The sequence below is a fragment of the Protopterus annectens genome, chromosome 14.part0 (assembly GCF_019279795.1).
Source record: "Protopterus annectens isolate FY-2018-M chromosome 14.part0, PAN1.0, whole genome shotgun sequence".
Taxonomy (NCBI): Eukaryota; Metazoa; Chordata; order Ceratodontiformes; family Protopteridae; genus Protopterus; species Protopterus annectens.
This window is the reverse complement of record NC_056748.1, coordinates 486237368-486250577: the sequence shown is the minus strand read 5'-3', so window position 1 is coordinate 486250577 and position 13210 is coordinate 486237368. Positions and strand designations below refer to the sequence as shown.

The following is a 13210-nucleotide window of genomic DNA, read 5'->3' as shown; positions in this document are numbered from 1 at the left end:
ATATCTTTTGGGGTCAAAACTGAGAACAGTAGTTTGATATACAGTCAGCTACTATTTTATTTCTCCCTGCACTCCCCCTTTTCTACTCAAAAAACTATCTCAGTGTGCAGCATATTTGCCATTTCTGCTGTGGTGGAAAGTGCTTACTGTGACCTCTAGTAAGACAGTGGGTATATCCAGAGTCGGATCCAGCACTAGGTGACCTAGGGAGCTGCCTAGGGCCCATGTTGGCTGGGGGGTGGCTGATGTTGACTTGAGGGAGGGTGATAAAGAAAGAAATCTTCCATAAATAAAACAAGCTGGAAGACATTCTGAACACAGGAGGGCTTTTGGATCTTGCAGAAGACTGAACACAGGAGGGCTTTAGGACTTTGCAGGAGACTTCTGTAAAGGACAGCAAGTCCCAGAAACCTCAGCATTAAGATTTTTGTCTTAATGTAAAAATGCAGGAAATTTGATTTAGGATATCAGCCTGTAACCATTACATCAACCCTCCACCAGTGAAGAAACAAGGATACTACAAAGCAGAGTGTAAGTGCAGCTGATGCCAAGACAGCAAACAGTCTTGGTACAGAGCAGTGTATTAATCCATATATTTTAGGATATTAGCCAGCCAAGTGCAGTGAACAAATGGAGAAGAGCATTTATATAGCTGATGCCAAGCCAGCCACAGATGTACTTCTTGCAAAGCAACAGTGAGTGCAGCAATGAACATGTGTGTGTGTGTGTGTGTGTGTGTGTGTGTGTGTGTGTGTGTGTGTGTGTGTGTGTGTGTGGAATTTCCTAGTTAGGAGGCTGTCTAGTTAAGTAGCTTTGCTCAGACTCAAACCATGAGCCTTGATTATTGGAAAGCAGTTGCCTTAAATCTCCACATCCATTGGCAGGGCTCCTTTAGTTTATTTATTTGTAACTCTGTGAAGATTACATTCTGTCAATGTCAGTCATAGAGTTTCAAGGTTGTGCTGTTCTGTGTCAGTGGTGCAACAGGCAGCATACTTGCCTTTGGTGCAGAACGTTGGGGGGGGGGGTTCTCTTCTTATATCAGGTAGATTAATTGCTGATACTACACTGCAGCATATGGGGGCGTTGCTGCACTCCTGACTGTATCTGCCTTTGGATGAGATGCCTAACAACTATGAGTTTGTTGTTGGTTTGTCAACCATTCTGTATTACATATCACCAGCACACCATTTTTAATGTAACATAGTTTATTCTTTAAGGGCAGCAGGCACTGAATTTGTAGATGAAGCACTGAAATGCAAAGTTGTTTGCTAGCAACAACCTCTTCATTCATTACTTGTCTCTTCAATGTGGAATTATTCACGTGATTTTTACTTCTGCAGAGATTGTACATAAGGACTATTACTAGTGGATTATAATGGCATTTGTCTGAGTGTCCTTTTATGGTTGAAATGTTCTGAAATGGGTAGTTTTGTCATTATTGGTTTGTATGTTTTGTTTCACTGTTTACTGGAAAAATGTTCAAAACTATACATTTAAAACTCACACTAACAATGGATGCTGTATTAAACAAAGAATATCATTTAATACAATCAGGAAACTGAATAAAAGAGCACATGTATTTATGCATGGTCCTAAAAATATGTGCAGGGGGCCCATGATTTGAAAACCGCCCAAAGGTTCACTTAATCCACTACTGCCCATATGTATTTTCTATGAATGTGGGTTTCAAGGATAGATAAGTTTACTATTGCTCATTCTAAGTCTGTTTTCATTGCAAGACTGTACTGTTTTGTTAAGCAAATGGCTGTCAGTGTTTGTGCTATAAAATTTGAAATTAAAGTTTTAAATTAAATCCAAATATCTGTAATGACTGTAGAAGTAAACAGGACAATAGTATGCATACTGACAGGTTTAAACAGTGTTTTATGGTAACAGGGGGAAGAGAGAGGAAAGCAATAGGACATTGCAATGGCTGCTGGGTGGGGACTCTGGAGGGGGGCGGGTCCCTAACCCATTACTCTGCCTAGGGATTCATTTCACCATGATCTGGGTGTAGGTACATCAGCATCAGCCAACAACAAAATGGCAGTAATCAGATTAGTATAAAATGAATCACCTTCAGAAATCAGGTCACAAATAGAAATAGATCATCCCATCTCTGCTAGCAAGTATGCATTTTGGGACTTGCACTGCTTCCCACTAAACTGAAATGGCACCCGGATCATGTACCACCATTCAAGACTTCCATACTCACAAAAAATACCAGTGAGTGTTACAACTTCCCTCACAGCACTACAGTCATTGATGACTCCAAGTATGTGAATGAGTGCACTTGTACTGGAAATGATGACATTAATATACTTTCATGAATTAACTAGCTACTGTGGTGAAAAGAGAGATGTGTTCAGTGTTAATTTTCTTAAGGTCATTTTTTCAGCTCCTCAATTAATGTTAAATGAATCTTTTCAGCAGTCTGTCTTTCTGTTGTACTACCAGCAATCGTAATTCCTGACAACATAAATACTGTCTGCCTCCTTGTTCTTGTCCATTTTACAAGTATTCCTTCATAACATATGGAAGTAATAATAATATACCATTCTGATACGCATGAAGTGAGATTATTTACAGCCATAAAAGTCACTTTATAACATTTTATACTTTAGCATCATTGGGAGACATGACAAAATTAGCAACACTAAAAAACTGCCACCTGACATGCTTTGCACAGTTCCACATATATGAGAAACATAAGATAAAACATACGTGCATGTTTACGAGAAGAATATAATACTACTGTACCAAACACATGTATATACAGTTACATAGCCAGACTTGGATAGCTTCTGAAATACAAGTCTATCATGTTTAAGTTGCTTTGCAAAGCACATAGCAGTAGTGTATGTTCTGGCTTAATGTTGTACAATTCCATTTAGTTTATCTGGTAACAGCATGAGATTTCAGTGTACAGCAATTAATAGTCTGTTATTTGCTGTATTTTCTACCAATACAACGTCCCTGACTGTGTTACCAGATTAATGAAAGCACTGTATAAGTGTGGATTGGCTGGCATATTCTTCCAGTCTCACTTCATCTGTGGTGGTATAGCACAGAGATGGGTGTCACAGTTAACAGTATACTGTGCTTTATTATGTTTTTTATATGTACTGTAGCTGATCTGCTTAATCCAGTGTTGAGAAACATTTAGAGCGACACACTGGTTTGTTTTAGAAGTCTACACAGAATTCAGTTTGCTATGTGCAGTTGGACGTGGAATATAAGAACTAGAATGGCCCTCACTCAAGTAAGTAACGCATGTCTGCTGTCTGCCCGAGCCACAGCTGCAATTGTGCCTCCCCCAGTGCAATCCTCAACTCTACTTAGTTTTATTACCACTGCTTTGTAAATGTAGCCTTTGTCAGTATCACAAAGGGCTAGGGGCATTATTACCACTGCCTTGTAACTGCAACCTTTGTCAGTAGCACAAATGGCTAGGGGCATTACTAGTTTGTAGTCCACAGCAACAGGGTTATTCTACATTGCACCCAGCCACACAGTAATGTTGTGTAACAGCTGGTCTGGGGCAGAGCAATCACAAGATGCATCTAAATGGTTTGACTAGTTTGCCATTTATGCTAAATGCTGAGCTAACATTGGTCAGGCATACAGTCCCTCTGCTGTAATGATGCTCCTTATGCCCCTCATTTGTTATTTTACACAGATGTTAAGAAGGTATAGCTTGTAATGGCCTGGAATACAAATAGGCTTAATGCAGTATTTTTTTCACATTGTTTTGGTGATACCCATTTACCATCTGCTGTGGCCCAGTACCCCTGTTCAGTCTACAGCATGCAGCGATAGCAAGGCAGTCCACATACATGCTCTACCACATGTACATGCCCTACTATTGCAGGGACTACTAGTACCCCTTCCATCCTTTATTCTGCCAGAGTTAGTGACCCTTGCTTCCACTGGGGGCTCTAATCAGGCAGATAATTCTGTGCTATTCTCCCATGAAAAGAAGAGCTGGACAGAGCAACTCAGTTCTTCCCCCACTAACCTTCTGTTCTCAGGCTCACTGCTCATAGGCTGCCCGCACCTTAGGTAAATCTATTGGAACTCTCCCTCTGTGACTGGGGGATTACATCTAAAGGCAGCATAGCTTTGACTTATGCCATCCAATATTTAATGTGTTTTATTATGTATACTTTTCCATGTTTGTTATGCATGTGCATACACATATGCACATTATATACACACATCAACACTTACACGAGTATGCTGTATGCATTTTTAAGGGCTTCTGCTATTTTCTGTTACAGACAGCTTATGTGAGACATTTCATGCTTGTGATTTTTTTTTGCTTTTGAAGAAGACTGTCACTTGCATTAAAAAGAACATAATGTTGTTCTCTGACTTTATTCGCACACATAGTTGTTATGTACTCCGTTGGTTTTATAGCACAGCAGGTGTTCGGACTTCATTCAGCTGGATGCTACTTTTTATACCTGCAACCTACACTAATTATATCATCTTCTGATTATCCCTTACCTATTGAAGTAATATTAGCACCCTGAGTTAAGAACTACAGAGTCTTTGATATAGTTCATAAGTAAAGGCAATCAAGTTACATCTGAATTTCTGTTTGTTGACATTAAACGATGAATTGTTGACCGAGATTCCTTTCAATAATAAACTTTGACTAAAACATATAGACCAATGTGCTTTACCACACTATCTCCTTTTTAGAACATAGCTGTAACTTAAGATTCTTTAATGTACCACTGGCTGACCCAGACACGCAACTTTTTTGTTACTGTCTGACGGCCAAATTGCTGAGTACATCTAACCCTTTTACCTATCCCATTATTTACAAAAAATAAATAAATAAATACATAAATAAAAAGTATCTATTTTTTGTCAGTTCTATTCTGGCTTCATTTTGTTTGACATCCAAATGTCACAAATAACGCAGAAGTTCCTTTCTTTTTAATAACATGCTCAAATAATTCTATTTCGTAGAAAAGAAAAAAATGCACCATTAATTCTTCTTTGAGTTGCATTTGCTGGATCACTGAACTTATGTTACTTAATATTTGTACTGAACTACTTGTCCTGGTCTTTAGTTGAGTAAAATTATTATTACTGTGTTACTTGCTTTACTGGTATAAAGGTGGATTAATAAGGTCACCTGCTGAAACATTATGCCTGCCAGAGAGCTTTCTATCAGGCTCAGATTTCTCAAATATTTAATGCAGCAACATTTCTTGCCTGAAAATGTCTTTATTTTGCAGATGTTTTATAGCACTCTTTTTGTTTCCCCTTGCCTGGCACCTTATCACATGTTAACCTATTTGGCCAGTATCATGTTTGCAAAATATTTCTATAAAGTGCATTTACCCATTCAAAATAACTAAACAGAATGCCACACCATTGGTGTCCATGATTTTCTTAAACAGCTTCAGGGGATGTATTTTCTTTCTAAGCCCACATTATTGTTCTGCCATGCCAGAGCTGGCTTGATCAGCTTCCTGAACTCTTAACCTTCTTTTAATTAGAAATGTCATTTCTTTACAGTTGCTGGAATACCAGTAATATGTGCCAATGCATACTTCTCATAGTGCAATACATCCTTTACATATATAATTTTCCTGTTACAGAACTGAAAAAAAAAAAACAGTCTGATAAACTGTTCAGAATTACTGACAGATAAAACTCATCCACATCGTTTTCCTTCATGACCAAACTTGTCAGACCTATTCTTTTATAAGATGTACTTCCTGATCAGCAAGTTATGCATTTTAGAGTCTTTTGGGAAGTGAGGCAGAAATAATGTATTCTGCTGTGTTTTGTCTGCTGTAGTCACTGCAACATATGAAGTAATGTTCATTAGATTAAGTGTCAGACATGTGTTCTGTTGTCTCTAGGACTGAAAGCTGTCGGAGGGAGAGGAGTCGAGGATCACTGGTCCGCAGCTCTAAGCCATAGCATTCATTGTGATCTCCTTCTGTTGAGTTGAGAGTCCAACTTGATCTCTGGACTCTGGGAGTTGGAATAAACACTGTACTAGACTGTCCAGCCCAAGAAACCTGTAACTTTTTCCCAACTCCATTGAGAGACTTCCCAATCCATGGGATAAGAGGAACCAAACTTTCCCGACATGCCCTACGAAAAGACGCAGAAGAGATGCAAAAGAGGAGGGGGTCCAGTGCACTGTTGACATACCAAAGAGGCAGGGAAAGGTAGAACTTCAGCCATGCATAGACTGTATGCATCATTGCTGTCCACTTTGAAATATAGATATGCATAAGAGATGAGGCTGTGTCTGGAAAGTTGCAGAGGAAGAAAGCTACAATCACTGCACCTGCAATTAAAGAAAACACAAATAAACCTTGAAAGTCATTTGCTAAGAATATTCAAAAGGCAATGGCTCCTTACTCAGAAGACAGACTACATCAGTGTAGTGGTATGAAGTATTAATACATATGTAATTGTACTATATGCCCTCAAAGAGGATACCATTATATGTCAGCGTATTTAGACACATTATGTTATGGACTATGTTGATTTATAAATACTTATACAAAATCCACCCATAACATGGAGATAATACAAACATATATTCCTGACTTGTTAAAGAAAACATTACTTTTCCATAGTAGAATGCATATTCAGTAGTATCTTTTTGAAAAATGTTACATTTCCTTTTTAAATAACTAAATGAAAATACAGTATGTTAAAGCTGTTGAATATTTCTACTTCCTTGATGACCTTTTCTTTGTTTTTTTTTTTAACAGTATATGCACCATATTCAGTAGCACCATTCATTGCAGTACATTTGGCATGTAAGGTGAACATGTAGAGTTTGTACAGCAGCAAAACTTTTAAGGGCTACTACCTACTTTGAAACACATTGCTAGACATCATTCATTCACTTCCTGAGAAAGATAACAAGGTTAAATTAGAAATACTGGCATTCATAGCAGGTAAGTCAGCTGTCCGTTTAATAAAATGAGCCTTTGTTTCTAAAGACAGTTGAGTATCTGCAGCAGCCACATGGGTGACTCTTACAAAGCATTATGGCCTCTCCCTACATCATGGTATATTGACCATATCAATGATTACAAGTAACAAATGTATATAGGCAGAGCTAGCCTGTGTGAAGGTATGTAGATGAAGCTCCTTTAGAAAAGCAATCTTTCCAAAAAAAAAAAAAATTTGGTTTTGCTCATATTTTCAGTTTCACTGTCTGTTTGAGACAGATGATTTTGACTGGGTGTGCTAGGCCCCTTTAGTGAATGTTGAATCCAGATGTTCTTCATATCAACATAGATAACAAAGCAGTAACATAGTTCATAACAAACTTATTAGCAGACTCACCTACCAGATGAATGTCGCTTGCTCAAAAAGAGGCAACTGGACTCTCACAAATTACAGGAAGTATTCACAAACAGGATATGTAACAGAGACAGAACAGGCACTGGGGCCAGATATATTCTAACAGATATACTATTACCTGTAGAATAATTGATAATACAGTGGTAACACACTTCTCTGATCACTGTGTTTTGTTTCAGACAACTCATCCCGTCATAGTACTAAACCTGCTTGCTGCTTCCTGAAACCTTTGTTCTGTGGACAATGAGACTATACATAGGTTCATAGGCTCATTGTTAATTACAAGGCTAGCTGCCCCTATGGACCATTTTATGCCTAGACAATTTTTCTTCCTAAGATGAGAATAAAACCCTGTAGCTTATGCCTGTGAGGTAAACACATTAACCATTATACCAAACCCACCCCCTCCTTTGGTTGCACATATAACATTTAATGCCAAGACCTGCATGTGTACCGGAAACCATGGCTTCTTTGTTCCCTGTATAACCTCCTGTGTTGGTTCAGGCTGCCTCTACTGGGTTCCCTTATTCCTACATGCAGTGAATGGTACTTCCTTTCAAAGCAGTGACAACCTACTAGCTGTAAGTTCCCCTTCCTCTCCTTCTCCTCAGCAGTGTTATATATTCCTGGGTCTGCCAACCAAATCCTCAAGATTTCAGGCAGAGGGCTGACAGTTTGCTCCCTCACTGAACAATTTGCAAGTATTTCAGATGTAGTGACCTTATGTCCACTTATCCAGCTATGAAAATAAGTGTCAATGTTTACAATGCATTCGTTCATACTGTCATCTGCCTTTCTTAATGTTCTTTGAACCTCTTTATATAAGTTTCTTTTGACCTTGTTTCTGTAAATTTCTAGATTCCACATAAAAACGCAAGTCCCCATTCTTAACTTCAGCATAATTTAAATAATCATTATCATCATTAAATTTGGAAATTGCATGCATTAGTTTAGTCATGAGTAAAGGAATTAAAAACTTCACAGATTGCCTATGGTCATCTTGGTGCACAATACACACCCTTTTAAATGCCCATTTAAAATTATCAAAATCATCCCTCTCTTTATATTGAGGAAAATGTTTTGTACTGACCTAGGCTGCTAGGGTTTGGCTTTTCCCCTAGCCATCACTCATATGCCCATAGCAAAGGATTACCATCTCCCCACATGCCGGTGCTGTTCTTCTCAGCTTGTGCTTGCTCTCATTGTCCCTACAGTTATTGCATTCACTGAGCTACATTGAGATTCAGATGTTTCATTTCCAGTACCTGTCAGTGTAATTCCATATAGGGTTGAGGTCCTCCAGGGGTGGAATAGTCTGTCATTTGTCTACATTCTGCACCCCCACACCATTTGCTAGTCTTTCTCCAAGGGTAGTGAGTTGCACTCTAGCTGCACACAAAATTACTAGCATCTCTTCCTTGGACATACTGGAATGTAGGATTTCTTTAGCCTTATACTCCTTAGTCAGAAGTGACATTGATATATTAGTGTAGTTGTCAGAGGATCTTATTTCAACCTGTTCCAACACTAATATGATTAAAAAAATAAAATAATTGCTATACAATACTATATATATGTATACTTTACCTTGTGGCAATGATAGTATACACACACACACACACACACACACACACACACACACACACACACACACACACACACACACACACACACACACCATGATGGCTTTGAATGGGTTTGATTCCCACCACTGCCAACCAAACATCATGCCAGGTATGTGGGGAGACAGGGGCTATGGTCCTTAGATTTACTCCGCTGCTTCAAATAAGTCTGATGGCTGTCAAATCTTATCACTGGTGCCCAACCTGTTAAAGTGAAAAAAAAAAAAAGCAAAAGTGCACTCAAATATGATTCAACAAACAATTCCCCAAGTAAGGCAGCACAGTGGTAGAATGGATAGTGTTGTCACCTCAAAGCAAAAGGTTCCCTGGTTTGATTCTTGACTGGGTGCCTTTTGTGTGGAGTCTGCATGTCCTCTCTGCATTCGCATGGGTTTCCTTTGGGTGTTTCAGTTTCCTCCATACATTCCAAAGACATGCAGATACTCTAAACTGGCCATAGGTGTGAGTGTGCATGCAAGTGTGTGGTGTGGAAGAACTGCTGTGGCAAGGCTAGCCTCCCAGTGGTGTAAAGCTTAGCTCTAGATGATTGTCACTGTTGAAGGGTCTATATTATATTTTTGAAAATTTCAAACATCGAACACTATATGGTCGACACCTTATGAGCAATGTCTGAAATTTCGAAAATATAATACAAAAATAATAAAAAAAAAAACTATACTTGCCTAAATGCTGTACCCCATGTGGGGGGGGGGCTGCACCCCCCACACCCCCGCTACTTAAACATTCCTACTCCAAGATCGCACTACATTGAAGTAAAGGGAAAATATTCTCTATGGCAATTTCCGTGTTACACGCACGACATTTCGACCAATTGGGTTCGCTCAATATGCGTTCGCCGTTTACAAGTTTGATCATGTGTTAGAAACCCACTGTTAAAGCAACACCCCAACCCCATGGAAAATATGAGAAAAAAGGGTTGTGGATAGATGGAAACAATTGCTCAAATGTAACCAGGCCTATAGAGCATAAAGGGAATATGCACTTCTACCCTGGGGATGGGCTAATAACATCCAACTCAGACTAGGACTCATACCTCTCAACTGTCCAGATTTTTGCTTCATATTTTTGGTGTGTTCCTCATCAAATTTGCATTTTCTGAATTTTTGTGGCAAATCGGTGAGGGATGAATTCACTAAATAATAATAGGCATTTGAGTTTCAGACTTCATATCCTTCAGAAAATGCATGGTAACACAAAACATTTTATTCTAGCAACTTTCTAAGTTTATGAGAGCAATTTTAAAAGTTGTCCCTATTTTGGGGGCTTGTGCCCCCATTAAATTTGGCTTTGTCCAGATTATTTGTGCCAAGAGGTTGAAAGCTATGCTAGGACTACACACTGACCACTCACAGACCTGAGTCTTTAGCCTAACACCCTTGATCTCCTTCTCAAAACTGACTGTGTGAGCCATAGTATCTTCAAGTGCTCCTTACCCATGGTAACTAGCTTTACACGCACACACACACACACACACACACACACACACACACACACACACACACACACACACACACACACACACACACACATACACACACACTCAATTCTCAGGGAAGGGTGATAGTATTTTCTAAGCAAGGATGTGCTGCAACCACCTTAGGTATGGCTAGGGAATAAACACACCAACTCCCTGTGCCACTCTTTATTTGTAGCCATGTAAAATAATAAACACAAATTAGTAATGTGCTGGTTGACCTACTTACTCAAGGTGGATATCACAGCTTGATAACATACAGTGCTAAGCAATACTATCTCCCCAGATAAAACGTAATATATAAATAAATACCAGTCACAAGATCTTAACAGTGAATAAGCAAATAAATAAATAAATAAATAAATAAATAAATAAATAAATACATAAATAATAAACTTTACTTGGGCAATAATGAAAGCAATGCTGATACAGATTAAATACACAGAGGAAAATAATGTGCACACAGAACAAAAAAAATCAACTGAACAAACAGAATATCTAAAGAATAATCTAGTAATAGCTGAATAAATCTACCTAACTCTAATTTAAGGAGTAGTGAACCCTTAACTACGTTAAATACTAAAATATTATACACGCATTTGCAATACAGCAGTTTACACAGATCTGGACACTAAAGTCTGCCATGCAAAGTAGACACTGCATATCTAGACCTTGCAATGTTGTTCAGCACAACCCCATACTCAGATATCATATATAAACTCTATGAGCTAAAGGTAAATACCTATGTAACTCATTTGGTAGCAAACTGGCTCACAAACAGAACACAGGAAATTAGGGTGGGCAGATTTACCTCCTTCAAAAGACCTGTTACTAGTGGTGTACCCCAAGGTCACTCCTCTTTTCCATTTACTTTTTGGAGGTCAAAGCAAGTGTTAAAGGTTTGTGGCTGATCATGTTTGCAGATGACTGTGCACTTGATGCCATCATAACCTCCACAGAGGTAAGCATGATCCTCCTAGAGGGGCTGACCCAGATAAAAAAAACTGGTGTCAAAACCACGGACTAAAACTAAATACCAAGAAATGTGTAAGTGTAACCTTCAGCAAGCATGACTGCCCATGTAACTATCGCATTGACAACACACCCCTGACAACTGATCCCACAATAAAACTATTCTTCCCACCATCTACAGTCTGTTGTGGTCCTTCATTCATTGTATTATCCACTGTACTTATTGTCAGTGTAACTAATCACTTTAGTTTTATGTGGAACTTTCTTCCCCAAACCTCTGCTGAAAAGAGGTTTTATGCCCCTTTGTTCTTTTCTGGTTAATAAATGCAATAAAATAAATAAATAAATAAATAAATAAATAAATAAATAAATAAATAACTGCAGCTCTAGAAATAGGGGAAAGTCTCTTTCCAAGATGACATAATTTGTAAGAATGGGTATTACCCCAACAAAATGACTCAGTGTTCCAAAGAGAGTTTGAAATGCCCCTCCTACTCTTAGATTTACACATACCGTCCCACTTTTTCAGTCAGAATTTTCCTTTTTAATAGGAAGCAGATGTTCTTTCTTCTGGAATCAAGTACAGTAAACTCTTGGTTAACCAGCACCCATGAGGACTGGTAGATGCCAGATAACTGTAGTTTCTGGTTGCTTGACAGTAACTATTAAAAATAGGCCTGACTAATACTGTACCCTATACTATTTGATTGGTTTGACTTGTTCTTAGGTTGGGGAGACAGGGAATTTATTCCTATCTTCTTTTTAAAACTGTAAAAACATAAGGTATGTTTCTGCATGGGGGAAACAAAGTGCAACACATAAAAATTGCACTGTATTTCTTTGATTTTTTTTTTTCTGGTTGCTTGAGTTCCGGTTAACTGAGAGTTTACTGTACTGCTTTTACTGGCTTATCCTCTATCTGCGCAGTACCTTTTTGAATTTGTACTGGAATGTTACTAACAAAAGCAGATTTTATAATCTCTCTGTGTATCATTATAAGCACAAACATTACACCAAACTGGTTCAGCATTTACTGAACAATCCTTATCTATGTATATTAATATATACAAGTACAACACACAGGAGAGAGTAATGACAGAATGAGATGCTGTTCATTAACGGGAAATCCAAGCAGTCTATGATAGCTTTCGCTATGGTTTGTTGAAAGCGCACAAAACGCTCCAACCAAAACACTGTTGAATACTGGAAGGCAGTTCATATAAATAGGCAGTTTTCACCTCACCAAAGCTAGTCCAATTCAACTGACGTCCAAGTTAAATGCACAAGCACTCCATACAAAAATGCAACAACTAAATAGTTCACACTAACAGGCAGTTTTCACTTCACCAAAAACGGTCCGGAAACGATATAAAACCAAATTGTTTAATAGTACAAAAACATGGCAAGTGCTTTCACCCGAAGGCTTCCTCAGGCCAATGAAGCAGTCATTTTAAAACCAGTATATATACACACTGATTAATAGTGACATCACATCCTTTCATTCATTAAATAAGCAACATCTAATATGGTTTTTATAAATGAATATGTAGACGTAGCATAAGCTGTTACTATAAAATACATAATTAAGAACAATAAAAAACAATACATTTTAGAACGATAAAAAACAATATGTTTTGACATCTAGTGCCTTGATAGTTTGGTTTGTTTAGATATGTACACAACAAATTACGCACCTGACATAAACAATCATTATAAATACATAATGAATATTTAAAACCATATGAAATAAATGGAAGCAACA

General features: G+C 38.2%; 1 protein-coding gene across 1 annotated transcript in view; it reads right to left on the bottom strand.

The window, feature by feature from the left end:
• Positions 1 to 4867: 4867 nt before the first annotated feature.
• The window catches only part of LOC122789059 (neurotensin receptor type 1-like), a 292355-nt gene continuing 284012 nt past the window's right edge, over positions 4868 to 13210 (bottom strand). Inside the window, exon 2 of the mRNA XM_044056242.1 lies at positions 4868 to 6325. Coding sequence (XP_043912177.1) covers positions 5856 to 6325 — 470 coding nt within the window. The 3' untranslated portion in view covers positions 4868 to 5855. The remainder of the gene's footprint in view (positions 6326 to 13210) is intronic.